Here is an 18,754-nt window from a genome sequence, read left to right on the forward strand (position 1 = left end):
AGACTTTTTTTTTTTAATTTGCAAGTATATACATCTCAATTCTACGTTTATATCTTGCAATTCTGAGTTTACTTATCTCAATTCTAAGAAAATCAGGAAAAAACGTCAGAGTTTTGAAATGAAAAGGTACAATTACCTTTTAAATTTTTATCCTACACTCTCAGAAAAAAAGGTACAAAAGTTGTCACTGGGGTGGTACCTTTTCAAAAGACACAACTTTGTACCTAAAGAGTCCATATTGGTACCTTAAAGGTACATATTAGTACCTTTAAGGTGACAGCTTTTGTACCTTTTTTTCTGAGAGTGTAGGATAAAAATTTAAAAGGTAATTGTACCTTTTCATTTCAAAACTCTGACGTTTTTTCCTGATTTTCTTAGAATTGAGATAAGTAAACTCAGAATTGCAAGATATAAACGTAGAATTGAGATGTATATACTTGCAAATTAAAAAAAAAAAAGTCTAAACTGTGAGATAAAGAGTTGCAATTTTTTTTAACCTGTGCTGGAATCGGGGTTCCAGTGAAAACTACCTTATTTTTCTGACCTCATTGAAAGATAATATTTTCATTTTTAAAGCTTGAATTCACTTTATTTTAATACATTTTTCAGAATGCAATACTTAATATCTTATGCTATTTTGATTCTCCAGTAAATGTATCTTGATTTAAGAATGTTTAGATATTTGTACTGGAAAACAAGACAAAAGTAGAAAAAGTAAAAAATATCATTTTAGCAGTGTACAATAGCGGAAATGTAAAATGTACATTTTTAAAAAATGTAATAATTACACATGGCAGCATGATTATGACAATAAACTATTGTTTAAAAAAATCAATAAATAAAAAAAGGGCCATCATAAAATATTCTTATAAAACATAAAAAGAATTTATATGGTTCCATGAAGAATCTCCAATATCCATGGAACCATTTCACTGCACTAGATTATTAAAATTGTCTAGGCACTAAGAAAAAATGGTTCTTTTAAAAAGTGACCACTGAAAGGTTCTTCAGGGAACCAAAACTGGTTCTTCTATGGCATCACTGCAAAAACTTCCTTTTGGAACCTTTATTTTTGAGAGTGTCGTATTGGAACTAAAAAATGAGTGGAAGCCCAGTTTTATACTGGCTGGCTTTGTTTAATTTTGTGGTGAAGTATAAGTAATAGACCATTAATGAAGCATTACCACTTCCCATTCCGGACACGGCGTCTGTGATCACCACAACTTTGTTCCGCACCATGGACTTGGACATGAAGCGCACGACCTCATTGTAAACATAGTAAACTCCAGCGAAAACCACGATCAGCAGCGGCAGCACCATAACCGATGGGACACCCATCTTCTGAAAACCAAGAAAAATAGAGTTCATTTCATATCTAAAATAAAACCTTTGCATGTGAGCTTACAAGAAATGATCCTTCATTACTTTCTAAACTGGAGACATATGAAAGATGCGATGAACACTTCCTGTTACACTGAGACAGATGCTACAGTATCATTGTTTTACATGTAATATTTTTGGCTTGACTACATTTAAATGAATAGTTCACCCAAAAATGAAATTTATTCATGACGTTTCAAGCTTGTATGACGTCCCTGCACAAGAGAAGATGTTAAACAGAATGTTAGTGACTGACGGCCTCGATTACCACTGACTTTCTTTGAATCTTTTGTCCATATAAAGGGAGTTAATGGTGAGGTTTTTCATTTTAGGGTGAACTATCTCTTAAAGGAAGAGTTCATCCAAAAAAATAATAATAATAATAATCTGAAAATGTGCTCACCCATAGGTCATCCAAGATGTAGATGAGTTTGTTTCTTCATCAGATTTGGAGAAATGTAACATTGCATCACTGTCTCAGCAATGGATGCACTGCAGTGAATGGGTGCCGTCAGAATGAGAGTCCAAACAGCTGATAAAAACATCACAATAATCCAAAAGTAATCCACACCACTCCAGTCCATCAGTTAATGTCTTGAGAAGCCAAAAGCTGTGTGTTTGTAAGAAACAAATCCATAAAGACGTTCCTCTCACATCAAAATCCACCCACATATTTGTTCAGAGCTGTTTTGGACTGTTTTGGCTTGTAAACGGTGCTTGATCTGTGCAGATTTCTCTCCTGATTCAGACAAGACCATTTTTTTCACTGGAGAAAGCATTATTATGGATTGTTTTTCAGTTAAAAGTCTTAATGATGGGTTTGTTTCTTACAAACATAACTGTTGTCTTCTCCAGATGTTAACTGATGGACTGGAGTGGTGTGGATTACTTGTGGATTATTGTGATGTTTTTATCAGCTGTTTGGACTCTCGTTCTGACGGCACCCATTCACTGCTGAGGATCTGTTGGTGAGCAAGTGATGCAATGCTACATTTCTCCAAATCTGAAGAAGAAACAAACTCATCTACATTTTGGAAAGCCTGAGGGTGAGCACATTTTCAGTAAATGTTTATTTGTGTGTGAACTATTTGTTTAACAAATGCTGATCAGCTGTATACAGTAATGTGTGTCACTAGTTCCATAAAAGTGTGGCTGAGGACAAGATCTATAAATAGCCAAGCTCTCGCCACTGACACTGGACACACAAGAAGCACATATTTGGACATACATGAAGAGAATAGATGTGCCTCTCTCACTGTTACTGCATTCAATGATTTAACCAACAACCATTTTGTTGCTTTTTATCAAAACATTTCCATGTCCAACACAAGCAACAGTGTCACAGATAGATTAACGCCTGACCAGCACTGATATATAGTGCCAATCAACAGCACACACACACACTAACCTACATGCAGGCGACCATAATCTGTTTTATTTTCAGTGTACTTACAGTGTGTGTAAAGAGTTAAGCCAGCGTTCAGTGGAAATGTGTGTTGTTGTCCGGTCAGGAAAGCAGACTGAAGCCTGCCGTCCTCCCTGTTCATCCAGCCGCGGTACTCGACTGGATCACGGCTCTTTTAATAGCATGTGGCTGAGCGACTGAGCTCATGCATGTTGTGAATACTATCTCAGGCATGTAGAGAGGCATTCAAGGGTACCTTGAGTTTCTTTCTATATTGCATTGTATAAAATTATATATTTTAAGATGTCTGTTAAAATGTAATTATACATTCAAGTTTTGAGTAATATTAATTAACTACATATACTTTGCAGTTAGGGTTAGGAATAAGGTTTGGTTTAGGGTTAGTTGCATGTAATGCATAACACTGTTATTAATACAGTAAGTACATGTAATGTGTACAGTGTAAAATAAAGTTTTTTATTGATAGTGCATATGTAAAATATTGTTAAAATGCACCATTTTTATTGATTTTTTATAAATGTTATTTTATTGATAGTACATATGTAAAATATTGTTAAAATGCACAATTTTTATAATTTTATTTTATCGATAGTGCATATGTAAAATATAGTTAAAATGAACAGATTTTATATTTTTTTATAGATTTTAAAAATTTATTTTATTGATAGTGCATATGTAAAATATTGTTAAAATGCACCATTATTTATGCTATTACACTGAAAAATAAATGGTCTAGAAACAATTTTCACTCAGAATTTACAAGTAAAGTTATTCACAAAGAAACAGCAAATGACATTGAAATTAAACATGACATTTTTAAAAAGTTTTTCTTGTAAAGCTTTTATTTATTTATTTATTTTATTTTATTTTACAGTGCACATAAGCAGTTTAACATATTACGAGATTTATTTTTGGGTCACCTGTTTATAAAACCTACTGGATTACACAATAAATTAAACAGTTCCAAAGTATATATTTATTTTTCAAAAGATTATCAAGTGCCATATGAAAGCAAAACACTTAATTCAGCAAAAATCTAATTATATTAAACTAAATTTAAAAAAGGAAACCAAGAAAATAATTAAAGTTCACTTTATTGAATTCTTGAGACAAGACTGTTGTTATGGATTCAGTCAATGAACGAATCAAAAATTTCATAACAAGCAATATCCCATCAAATAAGCAACATCCTTTCAAATATTAGTATATTGTATAGAAGCGAATTATGTTAATGTGTGATTGCAAAGATTAAACAGTTTGTTTTGGAATTGCTTGTAAAAAGGTTTTTGTCTCTTATGCATATAGAAAATAACAGGAAAGCATTGAAAAAGGTTTACATATTTATTTGCATTATTTGACAACTGCATTATTATTTATTTCTTTTTTTACCCCAGATGCCATTTTTAATTTATAGGCTACTTCTTTTGTACTGAATTGTGCACATGTTCACTAGTGTCCACAGGGTGGACATCTATCTTCTCCGCTCCGGGACCGTCCTGCTCTCGCGCTCCGAACTCTCGCGAGAGAAAATGAAATTCCAGCAGCAAATCTGCGAGCTCGCGACCTCCCTCCATTGGGAAAGCTCGAGCGCGACTGAGGGGAGAGAAAACAGCCCCTCGTTAGCCTGGAAAAGCTTCGAAACGACGCGTTTATCGCAGCTCACGGAGCCGTGAGGTTCGAGCTAAGACATGCACGGTACCGGCGGAGGATACCATGTCAGGTTCGTCGAACATTGGGACTTTTAACGCTCCGCTAAACGAGCAAGGGGAGAGGCTTCATTAGCGAGCTAACTGACGCTAGCAGTGAAGTGCGTGAAAACTTAGAGCCTGAGAGAGAATTTGCCATTGGGATTGAAAACCAGGATACCTCACCAGCGTTTTTTTCTAATTCCATCGCTTCCTAGAAAGTCCAGCTTCATTTGACCAGAGGAACACGTGAAATAATCGCTTTGTTTACCGCTTGCACAATTCCAGCATTGATTCGCTCAGAAATTAGATTAGAGAGTCGCTTTGTGAGGCCAGGCCATGAACTCAAGCACATCAGCCAAAACACTGAGCAGGCCTGTTAATTAGAGATCTGCTTATATAAACTACTCGCATTCTGACTAGTTTGGCTGCTGCAAAGGAGATTCGAGGAGTAACTAAAGCTGCTGTTACCGGTCATGTTTTGCATGACGACCGTGTCAAGAATCGGATGAAAGAGCGTCGGGATTATTGCTGTCTGTCTTCTGTTCGTTGCTGGGATTTGAGACGCGCACAAATAGAGGAATAATATGTCTAGTGCAAAGGAAAACACGTGTAGGAAATTTCAAGCGAACATTTTCAACAAAAGCAAATGTCAGAACTGCTTCAAGCCTCGAGAGCTGCATCTGCTGACGGACCAGGATCTCAATCAGGTATGAACCAGGTTCCAGTCAGCTGATGGTTATATCACTTCGAATTCGTTCGTGTGAACGGGTAAAAGCGAAATGACTCGTTCGGAAAAAAATGCAGTTTGCTCTGTAGTGACTTATTGATTGTAGACAGTGAAGCTGACAATGGATTTCCATTAGCTGACAGCGCTTTATCGATCAGTTTGCGGTGACCACTAATCAGCCTTTTAGGCTCATTTTGTTTAGAAAGGGTTTGTCTTGTTAACTTTAAACTGGTGTCATAGGGTTTTGACGAGGCTTTTTACATTGTTTTAGTGGCGCATGCAGGTACTTCTAAAATTTTTTAATGAGTCTTCACGGATGTTTGTGACTGATCTAATGTATTTACTGCATATTTGTATTCAGTTGCGCTAAAGTGTTTGGAACGCTGTATTGACCAATCAGAAGTCAGCAGAGGTCTACTCCTGATTTCTGATTGGTCAAAACCGCGTTCCAGCCGTTCTGTAATCTCTGTCGCTGCTCAGCTTCAATCACATAAATTTTTTTTCTGTGCAGAATCGTTCTTTTATGTTCTAGTGGAAGTATGGCAATTAATTTGTTTAATAAAATGAGGTTTCATGAAATGTGTGTTACGAATATTTATATATGTAGTAACCCTTAAAATAAGCCTGTATTTCATTCATCGAAGTTGAATCACTGTTGAAATGATTTTGTTTCAATTTGCGCAAACATTGTTTCAATGGTTTTTTTTTTCATATAGATCTTGATAAAATTTCAGAATTGATTTAGAAGTATTTTGTTAGACTTTTACAACCATTGAGCACTAAATGTTGTTTCAGTGTTAAAACGGTGTTGTTATTAGGGCTGCACGATTAATCGAAAGCGATTGTCATGCGCATTTTGTTAAAAAAGCCGGTTCTGTAATCAGCAGTAAATCATCATCACGTGCTTTCAGATGGAGCAGAATTTATTACACATAGCCGTAGTTCACTGACAAGTTACGCAAAAAAATCACATTTTATTGCACGATTATGAAATCGAAGAAATCGTTCGCGATAATGAGTTGTTACAACAACTAAAATTGTTTCAATAATATTTTGACATTTAGAGGTCAGTCACAATTCAGCTAACTATATTTAAAATATGATTACCAAAATTTAATAACCACATTGGTCATTGTACTGTACATTGGCTGTATGTAAAAACCTTCCATTTGAATATTTCTAAGATGTAAGAAGGCATTATTTTCTGCTAGAGGAGACTTTTAATTGTAAGATGAAGGTGGTCAGAACCAGGGGTGCATTTTTCAAAAGCATAGTTAATGTGATCGTTAGTTCCATTGAACTCTATTGGAAATGGCGGAACTTGCGACCATATAGTTGCTTTTGAGAAATGCACCCCAGAGCATTTCCAAACCTCGTCAGGATTACAGGTACTTTAGAACTTTGCTGCTAGAGATTGGGAAATAATTGGCCATCTCCATGCGTTTCTGGATGTGTGTGATGTGAGCTCATGTTGGAGTCCATTTCTTAAAAATCAAATGTATTTTCCCCCCTCTAATGATCTTATTCAGTGAAAGAAAGCTTTGGTTGTTTGCATGAAAATACAAACTGTGACCATATTTCCATATGAGCTCTTGAAAGAGAATGAATGAGAGGAAAAGTTTTAGACCATAAGGCCCTGTTGTGTTTTTTTAATTGATCCCATACTCTTCAGAGCCGTCGAGCGACGTCAGCATCCTCCAGCATGTGTGTGTTTTGGTTTGAGTGAGATTACGAACGGTTAACCCGTTCTGTGCCAGATTCATGAGTCATAGTTATGGATTACATCACTCACTAGTCCCGCTAAGATGACCCAATATTCATTACTAAATCAAACCCTTTTGGGCTCTGGTGTCATCTTTAGTCATTCAGTTTATGATTTCTTTATTTCTGTTTTGACAACAGTATTACCAAATATTCAGATTAGACTCAGACCATACGGTTAGACCAAGTGCATTCTCCAATTTTAATATAAAATGGAAATTAAAGCGATGGTTCAGCCTATAGTGCTGTGTTCGATACATCGAAACAACGATGTATCGTCACAGAGATTTGACGATACGAGAGCTGGCCCTGTGTCGATATTGTGGCATGTGCGCTGCAGTGGACTACGCTTAATTTGAATACAAGAACAGTTTAAAACGGAGTAGAAAAGTGCAAGGTTTCTAAAAAATAATGAATAGAGCATAATATATAGGCTACAACAAGGTTTAATCTGGCCGCAGACAAAGTCCCTTTCGCAGCAGAGGATCACAACTGGGGTTGCCTGATAAAAAGAGACGTAATCTCCAAAACCGAGCTTCCCACTTGCGCAATACGGAAATATCTGCTATGTGTGTTACTTGTTTTTGTCAACCTGGCAACCATGTGCACACGCTCTCTCTCCACTGTGGATGAACGCGCTGGCTTTCTGAAAACACCGGTTAGCTTGCAGTTTAGCGAGTTCCACTTCAATATTCTATTCTCAGAAAAGTGTAATTCATCAACTGTTCATTTATGAGAGTGAGAGGCTTTGTATGTATGAATTACCACCGTTTTGCCGTGTTTCTCTATTAACAGTGAAGCTGTGGATTTAATTGGTTTACAAACGATGATGTTACCAGCTCCTTGTTGAGAAAGATAATGTAGCTTTTCAGCGATTAAGCTATTTTATTGATAAAATTGTGGAGCAGCGCTAAAAAGTTTGTCTGAGCGCTAAAAAGAATGTCTGTGCGTGTGCGGCGTGATCTGATCTGTGTGACTAAACGTGCGCGTGAGGTACAATGAAGACAGCGCATTAGTTTAGAACTCTTCTAATTTTTATTAGAAGAGTTTTATTAGAGTGTGTTGATTTGTGCAATGATAACCTACCAGCAATGTTAGGATGATTTTAATATTTTAGAATGAGTACAGTACAATATAGATTTATTAGAACGAGTACATTATTTTTTATGGGCTTAAAAACAAGATGCAAACAATCAGAATATTGTAACTGGTGGGGAGTACACAATGTAAACATGAAACATATGCCATTACCTATATTGTACTGTGGTAATGTTATGGAAGCCCTTCATAATGCAGAGGTGAACTGCCTGTTCTGCCTATACTTAGCAACAGCCCTATAGTATGCAGTGTTTAATAAACAGCTGTTTTACTAAATTCTTCTGAGGGGAAATTCAGTGCAGTCCCGTATCGTGATACATATTGTATCGTGGCCTCTGTATCGTGATTAGGCATGGGCCGATTACCGGTTTCAAGGTATACCGCGATTTGAAAATTTAAAATCTAATATTTTCCGTTATACCGTTCCTGCGGTATGCGCTGTTTTTCACGTCTCAAAGACTGAAAGTGTAGGAATCCCTCAGGTTGAGTGCAGTGTAGAGTAACACGACGCTCCTCCTCCTGTTGGTGCGAGCGAGCGGTCAGTCACGTGTGTGTAGGACGGCCGAACTTAAGGAGCTTCCCCTGGAACTTACGCGATCGGCAACGGCCGTTTTTTGTCTTATTGCAAGCAACTCGTCTCTGTTCTGGACTTGCACAAACTGCGTTGCAATGCAATCGTTTTCCAAAATGTCATTTATGTGAAAATTATATGTTAACACAAGCCAGAGACGCTGAAGAGGGACGCAAAGAGAAAAATACTGTAGCCGGCAGATCACTCACTGTTCATGATGCACGAACTATTGGAAGAAAATCCTCAATATTGATTTGGGGGTTTATATGAATGTGTTTCTGAGGGGAACTGACTGTCTTCAGAAAAGTTTGTGGTATTTTCTTTTAATTTAATGACAATACCGTGATACCTTGAAACCGTGATATTTTTGCTTAAGGTTATCATACCGTCAAAATCTCATACCGGCCCATGCATAATCGTGATACGTATCGTATCGTGACTTTGCTGGTGATACACAGCCCTAGTTCAGCCATTGTGTTTAGGGCTGCAACATGTCGTTCCTGAAAGCTTTCATTCCCACCGTTGACACGCAAAGTTCATAAAAAGTCCAAGTCCAGAATTAATTTAGGCTTTTATTCATATATAAACATTGATCCACACATGTACATAGAGCTCATCGAATATGGTCAAACTTGCGGGCTTGATGTGAGTTACGTAAGGTTATGACTGATCAAACTGAGATCAGAAACTCCATGTGTCAGATGTGGCATTTGTTCACAGATCAAATCTAATGTTCCTGCATCATCTTTTCTGTTACCTGGCAAAGCAGAATATTCCAGTCCCAATTGTTTGCCTCCATTTTGCCAAGAATGCCTTGAGCATTTTGAAATGTTTGTCTTATTCTGTTGATTAGTAAATAACTGTCAAATGTAGCTTACCTTCATAGTAGGGATGTAACGGTATGAAAATTTCATATCATGGTTATAGTGACCAAAGTTATCACGATTATCAATATTATCACGGTTTTGTTCAAATTAGATGAAAACGTTCAATAAGAACTGATACACACACTGAAAACATTTCAATAATTTTTATATTTGAAAATCAACAAACAACAAATACAATTAGCAGCTATATGCACTTTTTTTAGCATAAACATTTCTTCATCTTCAGATTTTGTTGACATCTTCAGAAGCTTGATGCAGAAATTAAATTGCTAGAATATATTCCAGCTTCCTACTGATCTCATTGCGAATCATACATGTATTGCATTTTGCTTTATACTTGTCTTCTAGAGTTGTCTTTTACTTCGAGGTCTAGCCCGCATGTTAAAAATGGAAACTTGCATCAAGTGGCTTGAAGCGTCCCAGTGTGATTCCCATGCAGAAGGAGGTCTGCTGTGAGCGGGCGGGACGTTAAAGTTACTGTAACATTTTCGCTGCGTTCACCACAGATGTTTCCTCCAGCGAAAATCTAGCCCTCAACACGTATGAATTCATAGGCCTACTTTATAAAGCGATCATGTTGCTATTTTCATTTGAAAATTTTATATTTAATATATAACATTTTACAGTGCATGTGGCATACAGTCATTCACAGAACTGATTAAAGACAGTGACAGACAGCACTCAGTCAATTCATTCATTTTAACTAAATATCAGAGTGATTGACAGATATACAGTAGAAACATTGTGTGGTTTTGTATTAAATATTGTTTTGTATTAAATAATGACCCAGATCGTGAAATACATTTATTAGCCTTAGAGTAAGGGAAGCACAACTCGGGAAATGAGAGCATCCGAGGAGCATGTGAATGCTATGTATATTTTTAAATATTTTTAAATGTTCTTTAATGTTATCCATCGGTTTTTTTTTTACTCTTTTTTTTTTGTTGTTTTTTTTTATTTATTTTTTTTATAAAGTATCGGTTCAGGCACCGGAACTGTTTTAAAAGTATCAATTTGGCACCGGTATCGAAAAAAACCCAAACGATACCCAACCCTAGAAAGCAATATGAAGAAGTGTACACATGGTTTTCACTAGACTGAATATAAAACATATTACAGTGCATGTGGCATACCATACAGTCATTCACAGAACTGATTAAAGACAGTGACAGACAGCACTCAGTCAATTCATTCATTTTAACTAAATATCAGAGTGATTGACAGATATACAGTAGAAACATTGTGTGGTTTTGTATTAAATATTGTTTTGTATTAAATAATGACCCAGATCGTGAAATATATTTATTAGCATTAGAGTAAGGGAAGCACAACTCGGGAAATGAGAGCATCCTAGCAGCATGTGAATGCTATGCATATTTATTTTAAATATTTTTAATGTTCTTTAATGTTATCCATCGTTTTTTTGTGTGTGGCTCTTTTTTTAAAGTATCGGTTCATGCACCGTTTAGGCACCGGTACCGTTTTAAAAGTATCGATTTGGCACCGGTATCGTAAAAAACCCAATCAATACCCAACCCTATTGATTAATCACTCAAAACTTTGTATTAGAGCTGTGAGGTTAGAGCTTTAATTTGATATGATGAATTGGTAACACTTAAGTATAACTATACACTTATAAAGTACTTACAAATAATGAACAAACTATTAGTTTATAGTTTATTCGTAGTTTATATATTGTAGTCTCTATATTTGTTAAAGGGTTAGTTCACCCAAAAATGAAAATTAGCCTGTGTTTTACTCACCCTCGAAGCATCTCCTCTTACAAATAATGAACAAACTATTAGTTTATAGTTTATTCGTAGTTTATATATTGTAGTCTCTATATTTGTTAAAGGGTTAGTTCACCCAAAAATGAAAATTAGCCTGTGTTTTACTCACCCTCGAAGCATCTCCTATTGGATTCTTCTGAAAGAAGAAAGTCATATACACCTATATAAACTAATAGTTTGTTCATTATTTGTAAGTACTTAAGTGTATAGTTGTACTTAAGTGTTACCAGTTCAAATTCATCTAAGTTAAATAGCTTATCGGAAAAATCTGGAGCGGGACTTGGATGGAGATGATTGAAAAAGATGAAGTGATCAGAGAAGTCCAGCATTTCACTAGAAGTTCAAGTTACGACATCTTGATTAAAAATCAAAAACTGAAATGCATGCACGGGTGAATTGTTAGAAATTGGAGTGAATTTTCATTTAATGCAGACTTAAATGTATATTAACCAATAGACAGTGTATGTATTTGAGTAAATATGAATAACAGTACTAATCTTTCCTTTCAACACAGAAATGGCAGCGGCGATTCTTCGTCCTTTATGAACACGGCTGCTTGCGCTTCGCTCTGGATGAATCGGTAAGCTGTCCGTTATTTACATCTCACACAATTGCACATCAGTGATCTGTGAATCTAATCACTTAGTTAAGAGATTACATTTGTTCTCTTCAAAGCTGCTCTGATCAAACCAAACTAGGGCTGCAACTAACAATTATTTTGATAATCGATTAGTTGGTCGATAATTTTTTCGATTAATCGAGAGAGAGAAAAACAAAACATTTTTACATATTGGAGGACTAACCCATACAGAAAGCTAAAAAATTATTTTGGTAATCACCAGTATTGTTAGTTTAGAGCAGCAGTGGCATAAACCATAATTTGTTAAAAAACCTTACATAAATTTGTTTTAATAAATTTGTTAAGCATTGTCCTTCAAAGCTTGCATTCTTGCTGGCATTGTTTATGTACGTTTTGACTGTAATTGGGTATCTGAAAAAAAAACCCACTATAAAGCTCTCTGCCTTTCTTTCATAGATAACAGCAATAATTATATTATAGCATTAGAAATAGCCTACTACTGTTACTAAAGAGCTTACACATATTGGAGGACTAACCAATACAGAAAGCTAAAGAATGATTTTGGTAATCACTAGTACTGTTAGTTTAGAGCAGCAGTGGCACAAACCATAATTTGTTAAAAACCTTACATAAATTTGTTTTAATAAATTTGTTAAGCATTGTATATAGTGAATATAGTTTAAATCTCTGTATTCAAATTTAAAATAATAATAAAGATGATAAAGACGAATAAAATCACAAACTCAGTTGTAACCAATAGGTAAGAGTAATGTTCTGCGGGAACACATGTTCCCTTTGATCACAGTCACGTCTTACTGTCATTTCTTTATTCTGTAAAAGGCGGTTGTGAAGCGTCTCATATTTATATTCTGACAATTACACGCTGTTATCCCCTTACAGTTCCTACTCTCATAAAATACTCGCAATGCATGTTGACCTTTTAAACCTTAATTTAATTTTCAACAACAGATATTTCAGCACAATGAATGTTTTTGCGTTGATTATTAATTGTCTGTTTTCCGTCTGTCTGACGTGCGCCCACGCGCCCGCCGCGCCGGCGCTCATTCAGTAAAGATTAAAACTTAACACAGACTGTCACTGAGGACGCTGATCATCTGTCAAAGCGCCTGACAGGGCAAGCCATTACGCTGGCTAATGCATTATCTTAGAAAGCTTAAAATAAAGAATTCTCATGTTTTGGGCAGCTTGGATCACGTAACTCTCCCGCAGCATCTCATTCTGTTTCCTCCACTATTTTTAGATGCATTTTGTCCATAGAAATGCGTAATTCATTGCTGTAATTTGACGCGACTGGCTGAAGTTGGACGTGCACTGTGGGCAGACCCGACTAATCGATAATGAGAATCGTTGTCGATGATTTTCATAATCGATAATAATCTATTTTATCGATTAGTTGTTGCAGCCCTAAACCAAACCTTAGTGGAATCCTCTCCAATAAAAAGACAACATAACCATTCCTGAACTAAAATAATCCAAGAAAAGTTTGTTGCTTCATCAGCAGCTCAGAGATGAGAAATGCTGAGGGAGTCCATCGGATGTGGACCAGCAGAACACGGTCCTGTGGTTAATGAGAGCCCGGCTCAGCCTATTTGTTTCACAGGAATGTGACATGGGTGACCAAATTAGCTGTCTGATCTGCCCGGAGATTACAATGTTTGTGTGTAAACAGTGAGGCCCACACACAGGCTCAGTGCTAGTGCTGAGTCCCGCCGGACCGTCGACTCCCGACGCTTAGGTTGCTTACTGCAGCAATGCCCAATACCGCCGTGCAATTCATCATTCTGCATTGCAACATGAGGCAGAAGGTTGGAGTCACATCATTATGTGAGATGGCTGAGGGAGGACATTGTTTTTATTTCCAGTGAGTGGTGAGGACAGTCCAAACTAGTTCAGGGTACTACAGAGTTTCCTGCCATTGTTTTGCTTTGAAAATGCTGTCAGCCCTGTTGTCTTTATAGTCTTTTCATCTGTGTGGGGAGTTTCAGGAAATGCTGTTAAATTAGGTCAAGAAAAAAAGGCTCTTCAGAGTATGGATATAAGCAAAGCATAATGCTTTGGCTTTTTTTTTTTTTGCAAAAATGTGCTTGGGGTTAAGTAGTAGGACTCTAACTTTGTTTTGCATGTTATAGTATTGAAATGTTGTGTCTCTAGTAAAGGTGGTTGCATTACAGCTGTGAATTGAACTGATATTTGAGCACATGACACACCAGCTCACTTCTAAGAGGCTAAATGGATTTTCGTGAATGTCTTAATTGATTTTTCTCTTCTCTCCTGGGAATCTTCTCATAGCACAGAGTCTGTTTTACCTCTATATAGTCAGAGATACTGTTTCCTTAGTGAACGTTCCTTTCAACCCTGGTTCATTGGTGAAACGTGCCCCTAATTTTTTTCAATAATGAATCTGTACATACAATTCACTGCAGTTTACAGCCGAATGAACACTAGTGGCAGTAAAACACCAACAACTTTTATTCCTTTTCACACAGATTATGATTACAGAGGCAGATTATCAATTAATAAAGACTTATTTTTAATAAGTTTTCTTGCACAATACTATGTTATGAGCTCGAAACACTTTTACCATAGTGCATTTGCAAACTAATACATTTTGATGTTTACATCACATAACCAACTCCATATTTTTGGCTTTTCTGAGGTAGTAAGCTTGCTCGGTAGCGCACCTGGTAAAGCACTGCACTTGTGATGGGAAGTGCTCGGTGCGAGTCCGTCAAACACAAGTCACAATAAAAGAGCTTAAAGACTTGTAGAAGCAAGATAAAATGATTGCTTGAGCAAATGTGTTTTTAACTCATTTGCTTTTGTTAACACTGTCAGTATCGGTTTGGGGTCGGGTTTAGTTATGCTATTTTCAAAATGCGATAGAGCATTAACCTTTTGGCGTAATTCATTTTTGAGAACTGAACACACTTTTAGTGTTGAGAAACATTGAAGATTATTTTACTGAAATGTCATGATAGGCATGTTTTTCCATTGAACCTACATTGGTTCTTTTATGGCTAGTTTTTAGCTATATAAGGGTTTGCTATGTATAGTGTGAACTTCAGTTGAGCTTAAGAAACGCTCAAGTAGAGGTCGACCAATTGATCGGCCGGCCGATTAATTGGCAGATTTTTGGCATTTTTTAATTAATCGGCATCGGCCGATTGTGCTGCAAATTAGGCAGATTTATAGGCAGGCCCATCTGCGGGCTGCTAAGGGTTGTTGCGGAACACCGGAGAATCTCTCTCTGGCTGCGTGAGAGACGGAGCAGCTCACACTCTGCAGCCGCTTCTTGTTCACACACAGTTTCAGCTAATGATGGCAGGGCAAAACAGACCGTTTCGAAAGCGTAATTACGTTTTACCCTACTAGAATTGATGCCGGAAAGTTATCATATTCATAAGTGCAACAAGTCATTTGCTTGTGAAAGTAGAAACACATGCAGTTCATACGAAACTTCTGGGCTGATTATAACGTGCACGTTAACTTTCCTCGTGAAATGTGTGTGTAGGTCCGACAATAGCATCCAAGATGTCATCGCTCGTGGCCAGTGCACTCTTAAGCAGTTGTGAGCAGCAGGCTGTGTAATATGTGTGAACTCTTTATTTTTGTTATCACTTGACCATTTGACTTATAGCAGTGTCCAGTGTTTCCCATACATTGAGTTACTTCGTTGAATAAACTGATCACTGCACGTTTCAAAATTAAAATGCAGCGCTGGTGTTTTTATATGGGCCAAACATATCGGCCAAAAAAATCGGCATCATATATCGGCCAATCGGCTGCCCTGATTTCTAAATATCGGCATCGGCCAGTGAAAAACCCATATCAATCGACCTCTATGCTCAAGTGTGCTCATTTCACTCCAGGCTCTGTTGTAATCGTATCCCAGTATGGTTGTAGTTGTTTTAAAACACATGAACTCTCTAAACCCATAACTTGTCAGTTGCATTAAGAGAGTCAGCCGGTAAGTAGCCATTCATCTAGCTTCACTAGTGACTCGTATAAACATGATGTGCGTTCAGCTGCGGTCTTGAAGCAAAGTATTTTAATTGTCAGACTGAGATGTACTTAACATGGAGTCTGCGCTCAGGATTGCGTTTCCCCCCAATATGCCCTTATTAGGAGAAACTGCTGAGGACTGTGGGTGACGGTGCTAAACTCGGAGAACGTTAGCCCCCTAAAACCACATCGAAATGTTAAATATGCTTTGAGATTCTCGTTCCGCTGAGGGCTTTGCCACAACACCTAGAGAAAACCAATTTAACAGAGTAAAGCAGAGTTTGTTTCAGACACAGATTTTACATCGTACATCAAGCGACCCCACATTTATCTTGTTTTTTTTTTAGACCTCTGATCATCTGAGATCCGCTGGAGTTCACAGTTTGCTTTAGACAGAAGGGGCTGCCGTTTGCCAGGTGTTGAATATGAAATGCGTCTGTTTTATAGGCCTCAGGTGTTGCTGAGCTGGAAGATTCACATAGGTGTGTTTTAACAGAGGACATGGCACGTCTGGGCACATATGTGCTGTAAAATAAGAAGAGCTACCTGAAAATGGAGCAGCTTTGCTATTGTGCCACTTACGTTTGCAATAAAACAGTTGTTGTGACCCAAAACATTGCTGTCACTCCTAAAAACTTGTCCTTCTGGCTGTTTTTGTGTTTTAATCTGCCCTCATCAACAAATGGGAAACTGTTGAGCTTTGCATCATGGCCTGTTAGTATTTTCTTGTAAATCATTTTCCAATAGCCTTTGTTTTATACAACTTTGAAAAATCATTTTTGACAGTGTAGTTCATATGGCTCATGGGCTGTATTTCAAGTCTCCGAAAGTTAAGCTTTGTGTGAGAAACAAACTGAAATTTAAAATAATGGTTTACCCAACAATGAAAGTGTTGTCACTCCAAATCTGTATGCATCCATGATGTTTTTCTGAATAAAGAACTTTACGCAGCTCTTTCCATACATCGACAGGCTCCAGAAACTACCGTTTTTCGCTGAACTGTCGCTTTAAGATGGACAGTGGTTATAGAGGACCTCATTCACTGATCCTTGTTTTAACTGGAACATAGAGCCATTAAAAATCTTTTATTAAACAAGGAATCTGTTTTCATTCTGTATTTGACTGTAAAATAGTTATTATGCAGTTTGATTCCTTATAATGCAGGACAAACTGGCAAGTGAGCAAGAGAACATTTTTAGTTTTATTACAGTTCTAAAAAAAGCTGAGCATAGCAAGACAATGAAAGGATATGAGATTTGATGTGCTTTGGAATAAAAACCACAATAACGTGAAATGCATGAATGGCGAGCTTGTCAAACGTAAACTCTTTGTTTCCGATAAGCCATTGATTCACTGCCTATATACATGTTTACTAAGTCGTTATGATGGATTCATTAACCGTAGCACGCATTAGCGTTTGGCCTGGGCCTTTGCTGTAATTCACAGGGCCTGTGACTGTATTTTTATGCGTGGGCCCCTTGTCCCCGCAGGGCAGATGTGTGAGGACCTCAGCGGGACGACATTCCCCCTGATGACAGTCCTGCTTCGAGCTATTTGCTCTTCCTGTTTTTCTTTTCTTTTTTTTTACATGCATTGCCTCATATTTTCCTCTCTTACCTGAAGACGCCTTAAAGACTCCCACCCCCAACCCAAGCGAGTCCAAAGACCTAAATGAACTGCTTTCTAACTTTAGCACACATAGCTCAAATTATTTGTGCGCTTGTGGCTACTGGCACTTTTACAGGAATTTATGCTACAGTTTTGGGTTTGTTCTTGAATGGCCTTCTGGATAAAATATGAAATTAGTAATCCGATACATCTAGGTTTCTATCATGATTTGTGGTGGAACAAAGGGATAATGTGTGATAAAAGTGATAATGTGGGGTAATGTCCCGTTGTGTGTTTTCGGGGCCGTGGAGTGACGTGAGATTCTTTGTTGTTGTTGCGTCTTCTGTTCTTACGCTGCTGGTGTCTCATTACGCAGATTTCTTTCCATTCGCAGCACTCACTCTGTAGTGAAACAGAAACACTGCTGCAGTTTATAACTGTGACGCACTGTAATTGCCATATTTGGCATTCCCTGGAGTTTACTGGCAGCTTTTAATAAAGCTAGATCACTTAAAATGGCCATAAAAGGAATCAGGAAAAGACGGCACCTGTTTTACATCTCGAGTCTGCAGAACGTCTGATAACAGCCCGGGCAAAAGTTGCGAGACGGTGGAGTGTGAATCTCTGGATCTTAACACTGAAAGAATCTCAGTCCAGTGCTTTAAAGAAACAGGTCACCCAAAACATTAAGCCATGATATGCTCATTCCAAACCTGTTTGACTTACTGTCTTGTTCAAGCTCCAAAATAGCAAGAAAGGACCACATACACAGGATGCATGCACAGAATTTCAAGTCTTCTGATTTTCAGATTTAAAAAAAAAAAAAAAAAAGTTTTATGACCTCATGTGAATTGAGACTAAATGAGATCATAGTTAACATTCTTTAAAAAAAAACAAGTGACACCAGAGGATCATTTAAAATAAACAAATGTAGTCAGAAAGCTGGTTTTAAAATTGCGAAAAATTCAAAGAAACTTATACATACATAACATATACACTTTTCTTTTTACACTTAATACTCTTTATACACTTTTCTTTGTCCAGTCAAAATTGCAAAATATTACAATTTAAAGTAACCGATTTCTATGTGAATATATATTAAAATGTAATTTATTTCTTAGATCAAAGTTGAATTTTACATGATCCTTCAGAAATCATGAAAATATGCCGATTTGCTGCTCAAGAAACATTTCTGATTATTATCAATGTTGAAAA

At 37.0% G+C, this 18,754-nt stretch overlaps 2 protein-coding genes across 2 annotated transcripts in view; one reads left to right on the plus strand and one right to left on the minus strand.

Moving 5' to 3' along the window:
* The window catches only part of dhrs7cb (dehydrogenase/reductase (SDR family) member 7Cb), a 10,436-nt gene extending 7,467 nt beyond the window's left edge, over positions 1-2,969 (minus strand). Inside the window, exons 1-2 of the mRNA XM_016528141.1 lie at positions 2,834-2,969; positions 1,185-1,341 (exon numbers count right to left, since the gene is read on the minus strand). Of these exons, the coding sequence (XP_016383627.1) occupies positions 1,185-1,338 (154 nt within the window). The 5' untranslated portion in view covers positions 1,339-1,341; positions 2,834-2,969. The remainder of the gene's footprint in view (positions 1-1,184; positions 1,342-2,833) is intronic.
* Positions 2,970-4,293: 1,324 nt separating this feature from the next.
* Positions 4,294-18,754, plus strand: part of mprip (myosin phosphatase Rho interacting protein) — a 65,329-nt gene continuing 50,868 nt past the window's right edge. Inside the window, exons 1-2 of the mRNA XM_016527844.1 lie at positions 4,294-5,201; positions 11,837-11,908. Of these exons, the coding sequence (XP_016383330.1) occupies positions 5,079-5,201; positions 11,837-11,908 (195 nt within the window). The 5' untranslated portion in view covers positions 4,294-5,078. The remainder of the gene's footprint in view (positions 5,202-11,836; positions 11,909-18,754) is intronic.

This window comes from Sinocyclocheilus rhinocerous, unplaced genomic scaffold, assembly GCF_001515625.1.
Source record: "Sinocyclocheilus rhinocerous isolate Xijiao unplaced genomic scaffold, SAMN03320098_v1.1 scaffold792, whole genome shotgun sequence".
NCBI lineage: Eukaryota > Metazoa > Chordata > Actinopteri > Cypriniformes > Cyprinidae > Sinocyclocheilus > Sinocyclocheilus rhinocerous.